This window comes from Chinchilla lanigera, unplaced genomic scaffold (genome assembly GCF_000276665.1).
Source record: "Chinchilla lanigera isolate Chin_1 unplaced genomic scaffold, ChiLan1.0 scaffold00068, whole genome shotgun sequence".
Lineage (NCBI taxonomy): Eukaryota > Metazoa > Chordata > Mammalia > Rodentia > Chinchillidae > Chinchilla > Chinchilla lanigera.
This window is the reverse complement of record NW_004955469.1, coordinates 8,280,131-8,287,302: the sequence shown is the minus strand read 5'-3', so window position 1 is coordinate 8,287,302 and position 7,172 is coordinate 8,280,131. Positions and strand designations below refer to the sequence as shown.

The 7,172-nt window shown below is 52.8% G+C and overlaps 1 protein-coding gene across 1 annotated transcript in view; it reads left to right on the top strand.

The window, feature by feature from the left end:
* Window positions 1-7,172, top strand: part of Adgrf3 (adhesion G protein-coupled receptor F3) — an 11,382-nt gene extending 4,210 nt beyond the window's left edge. The window contains exons 6-14 of the mRNA XM_013522571.1: window positions 669-878; window positions 1,374-1,517; window positions 1,695-1,891; window positions 2,271-2,450; window positions 3,244-4,626; window positions 5,101-5,142; window positions 5,233-5,295; window positions 5,740-5,836; window positions 6,624-7,172. Coding sequence (XP_013378025.1) covers window positions 669-878; window positions 1,374-1,517; window positions 1,695-1,891; window positions 2,271-2,450; window positions 3,244-4,626; window positions 5,101-5,142; window positions 5,233-5,295; window positions 5,740-5,799 — 2,279 coding nt within the window. The 3' untranslated portion in view covers window positions 5,800-5,836; window positions 6,624-7,172. The remainder of the gene's footprint in view (window positions 1-668; window positions 879-1,373; window positions 1,518-1,694; window positions 1,892-2,270; window positions 2,451-3,243; window positions 4,627-5,100; window positions 5,143-5,232; window positions 5,296-5,739; window positions 5,837-6,623) is intronic.

Below are 7,172 nucleotides of genomic sequence, written 5' to 3'. Positions count from 1 at the left end.
GACCCACAAAGCCACCAAACTGAAATGGTTCTTGAGTCGTGCAGAGAATGACAAACGCATCTCCCTGCAGTCAGGGATGCAGGTATCACTTTTAGCTGACAACGGACCAGTATTTGTCCACATGCTAGATGACAGAGGTGACAGAGGAAGAGCACGACTGCAGGGAAAAGACTCACCTAAAATCTGTGGACGCAGCTAAAAAGGAAGGATCAGGAGCCTCTTCCGCAGACCTCTTCTTCTTCCTACAAATCCTTGAGGCCAGGGCCACACAATCTAGTTTAACTCTTGTGATAAACTCTGTGTGTAGTTTGCTTTTAAAAATCTGGAAACTGAGTGCTGGCACTAGTTAGAGACCCCTCAGGGAGTCAGCAGAACCCAAATTCTGCCCTCAGTAATTCGGTGCTCATGTGCCACTCAGCTCTTCCCCACTGCTTTGTGTTCTGAAAGTACTAGAAAGACCCTGGGCCTGCTGGCTTTGAGCTGTTCCAGTGAGTGATGTCTCTGTCTTCAGCGGGCCATGCTGAGCCCTCTCTGGTGGTGACTAAACCTGGGTAGTAAGCAGCGGAGGGAGGTAAGCACACAGGCTTGGGCAAAGGCTTGGGAGCAGCGGATCCTGGGGCGCGGGCAGGCCCAGAATGCCCCAAAGTATAGCATGCGTATGTCCACAGGTGAGTACCTAATCTCCTTCGAGGCCCAGGGATTTATATGGAAGCTGCAGCAGGTGGTAAAGGTGCCCTTGCAGAAGACGGAAGTGGTTCAGTTTCCAGACCAGCTGTCCATCTCCTGCACTGCCTCCCCTGGCTTCCAGCTGAGCTGCTGCTTTCCCAGCACAAACCTGGTCTACAGTGCTGCCTGGAGCCCCAGGGAGAGCAGCCAAGGTAGAAGAGGGGACCGATGTTGGGATCAAAGGGGGAAATGGGCAGCTGGTCTCTTCTGGGCAGCTGGGTTTCTGGTGCTGACAAGATAAGGCTGGTGTAGAAGCTGGGAACTGGGGGGTCCAAGGCCAGCACTGTTGTCTCCCAGTCAGAACACTCACAGTTCAGTTGATATAGTACAACCACATAAGACACTGCAGAACACTCCCATCCACACAGTCTCATTTAACTCTTGTGATAAACTCTCTGCTGGTTATTTTGATGGTGACACCCATTTTACAGATGAGGAAACTGAGTCCCAGAGCTAGTAAGAGACCCCTTCAGGAAGCGTCTCAGAAAAGCCCAGTAGTTCCGCCCTCAAGAGTCCGGTACCCATGTACCACTCAGCTCCTCCCCACTGCTTTATGCTTCTGAAAGTCCTGGAAAGACTCTGGGCCTGTTGGCTTCTGAGCTGTTCCAGCAAGTGAGAGTCTCATCTCTTGTCTCTCTCCCCCTTAGTCTCCTTACTGAACAGGACAGGCTCTCGGTGCCTACTGCTGGACGTTCAGCACTGCCCGGAAGCCAACACCATATACACCTGTGTGCTGGAGAGTCAGGGCCTGGCTCCTCTTAGGAGATCTGTTGCCATCACTGTCATCCAGGGTATGTGGGGCCTGGGGATCCCCCAGGTCGTCTGCTAGCTGCTTGCCCTTGGACCGGGAGCCTCCTCCTTGATGTTGCTCTGCCAACCGGGCCAGGCTCTGCGGCTCAGGTTAGAGCCCAGGAAAAGGCTCAGTCTGGGCAGTGACTACTGAGTCCTCCCTGTTTACCATTCTTCAGATGGAGACATTGTCTGCCCTGCCGACTTCTCAGCTGCTGCCTGGAATGTCACTAAAGCTGGCCATGTGGCGCAGGTCCCATGTCCCATGAACAAGACAGGCACAGTGGAGAGACCCTGTGGGCCTGATGGGATCTGGGGGCCCATCCAGAACAACTGCATAGACACGGGGATCCTGGCCTTGTATGACGAAGCCATGGTAAAGCAGCTGCCCACCTGTCTCCCTCCACAGTCCCCGCTTAGATCTAGTTTTAGGATCCTTCCCCCCAGGCCAGCCTGTGAGATCTTTGGCTTCTATCACAGGGAGCTCTAGCAGAGCCCGGGAACAGGCGTGGGGGCCTCCCAAGGCCCGCACTCCGCTTGGGAGTGGGATGGTGCTGTCACGCCACAGTCCCATCAGGCACCCCCTAACCTAGCATCAGCATCAGTTGCACCCTCCAGGCTCCCTCAGTCACCTCTCTGCTTCCTGCACCCCAGAACAGGTGTGGGCACACAGGGGCAAGGACAGGAGGAAGAGGGGGCAGGAGGAGGCGAGGATTCTCCTGCCACTCTCCTTCCTGCCATCTCGTCCGCCCCAGCTGCTGCAGGCCGGCCAGGGAAAGCCTGATGAAAGGGTGCCACAGATCCTGGAAATGCTGCAAGAGCGGGTAGAGGTGGCGAGCACGCCCTCTGACTTACTGAAACTGCTGAGCACCGTGCAAGTACTGGCCAGCGTGGTGGCCGAGGTCAGAACAGCGCTTAAGCCCAGTGCCCTGAAGGTGAGAGCTCTGAGACTCAGTAGATGCCAGCTGGGCAGTGGGGGTGGAGGCTCCTCACTCGCAGCCCTCCTGCCCGTCTCACATCACCATGGGCGGCCAGGCTCCATGGGTGTGCGGTGTGCAGTGCTAGGAACACAGGGCAATGGGAAGGCAGCAAGGGGTAAGGAGACGCGAGTATGGAGGTGTCTGTGTACATGCAGACAGGTGGATCTCACACATGCACACGCCCACACACGTGCACATACATGTGACCCTGCACGAAGACACTCAAACACACTTGGCTTTGCTGGACCTACCTAAATCACCCAGTAAGGACAGTAGTCACCCCAAAACTTCAAATGAATAACGAGGGCCAATGACGTCACGCACTCTTCCTGTCTGGACTGCATAGCGTATGTGGCTGTACAGACATGAATGTGGCCTGTGACTTCAGAACATTGTGCCCCTGCTGCTGGCCACCGTTCCTAGCTTTGAAGAACTGGAAGGGGTAAGGAATTGGAAGGGGCCCCTCTTTTTAAGCTCCAGGTAGCCCCAAGAGGTTGTCAGACAGAGGGGCTGGGTGTGTCAGGAGACCCTGTGCTTGACAACGCCCCCTGCTGGTTGGCTGAATAGTCCCCCAGTCTTCCCATCTAGAAAGTCCCCTTCACAGGCCTGTGTTCTGTGCCATTGTTCTCCGGCCCTGAGTCTTGCATGGCATAGGAAGGGTACGGTCAGGGTCTGTAGGTCCTAGCTCCCCTGATTCAGCACCATGGGCCCCAGCAGATCAGACTTGTCTCTCTCTTGGGTGCCACAGGATCTCCTGACAATGACGGACAAAGTCCTAGACATGCACAGCAGCTCTCTGTGGACCATGGCCCAGGCCAAGGAGCCCTCGATGGGCTCAAATTTCCTGCTGGCTGTGGAGACCCTGGTACGCAGTCTGTCCCCCAAGGACCACCCCTTCTCCTTCAACTCCTCCAATGTGCTGCTGCAGAGTCGGCTCCTGGAACCCACATGTGCTGAAGACTACAAAATCTCCTTCTCCACTCGGCCCCCATTGCAGGCCTGGATTCCCAAATATTCACTGACCCCACCGGTCCATAATGGAACCAGTATCAGCATGACCAGTGTGGTGCTGCAAAAATTGGACCACCTTTTGCCTTTCAACCACGGGCAAGGGCTGGGGGACCTCCAGTATGCCACCCCCGGCCTGGTGCTCGTCATCTCCATCACGGCAGGTAGCGAAGCCTTCACTCAAGCAGAGGTCATCATGGACTTTGGGCATACAGATGGCAACCTGCGCTGTGTCTTCTGGGACCATAATCTCTTCCATCATGCAGGAGGCTGGTCAGATAAAGGCTGCCGGGCACAGGCAGCTAATGATAGCCTTGTCACTCAATGTATCTGCCAGCACCTCACTGCCTTCTCCATCCTCATGTCCCGGAATACTGTTCCAGAAAACCCTGTCCTGACTCTCCTGAGTCAAGTGGGCTTGGGTACCTCCATACTGGCACTGCTCCTGTGCCTGGGCGTGTACAGGCTGGTGTGGAGAGCCGTGGTTCGGAACAAAGTTGCCTTCTTCCGCCATGCTGCCCTGTTCAACATGGTGATATGTCTGCTGATCGCAGACATTTGGTTCCTGGTATCCTCAGTCTTTGTTCCAGGGACTCATGACCTGCTCTGCCTGGCCAGTACCTTCCTCTGTCATTTTTTCTACCTGGCCACCTTTTTCTGGATGCTGGCGCAGGCCCTGCTGTTGGCTCACCAGCTGCTTTTTGTCTTCCATCAGCTTTCCAAGCCCCTTGTTCTCTCCCTGATGGTGATCCTTGGCTACCTGTGTCCCCTGGGGTTCGCAGGTGTCACTCTGGGCCTCTACCTGCCTCAAGGGCAATACCTGAGGGAAGGGAAATGCTGGTTGAATGAGAAGGGTGTGGCGGTGTACACCTTTGCAGGGCCAGTGCTGGCCATCGTGGGCGTGAATGGGCTGGTCCTCGCCATGACTGTGCTGAAGTTGCTGAGACCTTCACTGTCCGAAGGGCCCCCGGTTGAGAAGCGCCAGGCTCTCATGGGGGTGCTCAAAGCCCTGCTCATTCTCACACCCATCTTCGGCATCACCTGGGGCCTGGGCCTGGTGACTCTGGTGGAGGAAGCCTCCATAGTCCCTCACTACATCTTCATCATCCTCAACAGCTTCCAGGTAGGTGCGTGCAGGCTGGTGGTCTGTGCTTACCGCCCTTTTCAATGGCCTACGCCACTGCCAATTGTTTCTCAAGGAGACAGCGTGTTGCAGCAGAAGAAATTAGTTCAGCAATTTTAGGAGGCCTAGGTATAGATCCCAGTTCCTCCACGGACTCACTGGATAACTTCTGACAAGCAAATTACATATCCTCTCTGCACTTTAGCTTTCTTACGTGTAAAATAATATCTGACATTGCTAGACAAGGAAACTGTCTGTACCCAATCCTGTGGTGTCCATATTGTAACCATGACACTAAAAAAACAGCCTGAAATGGATCATATGCAGCAAGTGGTGCTAACTTCAGAAAGTCAAGACAGGACTCTCAGGGTGGGGATGAGGCCAGAGGATGGAGCCTGCAGGAAGAGGAGAGGGAGCAAGCTAACTCCAGTTGACTCCCTGCTCCTCCAGCTTTTCCCCAATCTCTCTTCACAGGGAGTCTTCATCTTACTGTTCGGTTGCCTCACAGACAAGAAGGTAAGTCGGCCAGACCAACCCCTGCCTGGCTGGCAGCCAGAAGGGGGGGCCTTGACTGCCGCAACTCGGGCATTTACTTCTCCTCTCCAGGTGCAAGAGGCCTTATGCAAACGCTTCTGCCACACCCGACCCCCTAACTCTGCCATCTCCCTGGTGAGTTGCTGGCTCCAAGGCCCCAACTGTCTCCCAAGGTCAGAGAGGCCCACAGCCTTCCCCAGAGGTGGGCACAGCTAGATGCCAGGAAAAGAAGAGGATTGTTCTTTAGAATGCATAGGTTTCAGGTTCAGGCTCTCTGACCACGACAGGAGCAGGTGAGCCAGAGCAGTCAGATTTCCAGGTTCCTGACTATGACCTGGATCCTGAGGATGCTCTTGCCCTGGTTTCCCCTATGTGAAAATCGGCCCCAGGTTAGGATTTGAAGGGAAAGGCAGAATTGATGCAAATAGGATGATGCAGCTGAGAGCGAAGTTCTGGAGATTACTGCATCCCGGGCAGGGGCCAGTCGAGAATGTCACAGTGGATACAATCTCTTCACAGAGGCGTTGACTATGACAGTGAGCACCCAGCAGTTAGTTGGGTCTTTCCATCTCTTCCTAGGCCACAAACGAAACCTACATTTCCAAACACAGCGAGGGAGGAAGCCAAACTGCCAGATGAGGACCAGCTTTCTCAGGAGCAGTGTGAGCAGCGTGTGGTGAGGAATGAAGATGGGGGTAGAAAAGGTCTCTAGGAAGAATTCCTGACAGCAGCTCCTTTTAACAAAGCTACCACAGCCCAAGGGTGGAAAGCAGGCTTTTCAAGGGTAGCCATCTCTAGACAAGCCTCAGAGTGCAGGAGACCTAGCATTAACAAACTTGGGCTCAGTTCTCTCTGAAAATCCCTTTTTATACTACCAAACTCCAAATTATCCTTTAAAAAAAAATTTGTTTTAAAGGAATTGTTATGGGCTTGGTTTCCAGAGGACCAAAAGCCTGCAGAGTTAGTCGTGGTGGCTGTCACCAGCCCCGAGCTTCAGGGTGAGCTCTTTCATGGGGCAGACTGACACTTCAGGGTGAACCCTGTACTGCACATGAACCCACAAAGGAGGTGAGGGTGTGAGCTGGGATCCACCCGATGGGGCCTGGCCCAAGGGCTCTGCACCCCCTTCCCTGCTCATCTTGGGAAAGACAGGCTGTGTCCATTTCTCCTGCAGCTTAGTGGTCCCCACCATAAAGTATCCAAGCAAGAATAGTGTGAAAAATTAGCTAACACCACCCAGTGACCTCATACCTAAACAAACCTGCTTTTCCTGCCAAACTCAGATACTAAAGTTCCAAATAATTGCAAGTAAAATGTCTCAGCCAGCTTTAAAATTACCAACAGGCCGCTTTATAGAAATAACGGATGAAAGTGGTTCTAGCTATTCAGTGGTCGCTTTTCTTTTTCTTTTTTTTTTTTCCGGTACCGGGAATCGAACTCACGACCTCGTGCTTGCCGGGCAGGCACTGTGCCACTGAGCTAAATCCCCAGCCCCAGTGATCACTTTTCTGCTGTTCCTTTTTGATGGTCATGAAGAAAGGATCCACTAATTGATAGGAACCTCTGATCTTCCCAGTTACTGGAGATGAAGGGTAGAACTTTGGTGCTTTTCGAGGTTTAGAAAAGATGAAGTTTCTGGGTCCCTCTTCCTTTACCTTAAAAAAAATCAATGTAAAATATGTTCCAGGGACATATGCATGTTTACAAGGAGGCACTGATATGAACATATTCTAAAGAATTCTTTATAAAAGTTTAAAGCAGAGAGGAAGGTCCCAACTGGCAAGACTTATGGAGTGAAGATTACAAGCAGTGACATTTAAATGTGACAAGACCACACTAAGACTAGATATACAGGAGAGCAAGATGTAAGAAGAGCTTTCGGAGGACGGCTGGTGGGATGAACTTACAAAATTCACAAGCAGAAGGTGACAAGCTTCTGAAAAACACTTAGACTAGATCAATGAAAAAATTCTGATGAATCGGTCTCTTTAAATTACATGATGTATGGGTAT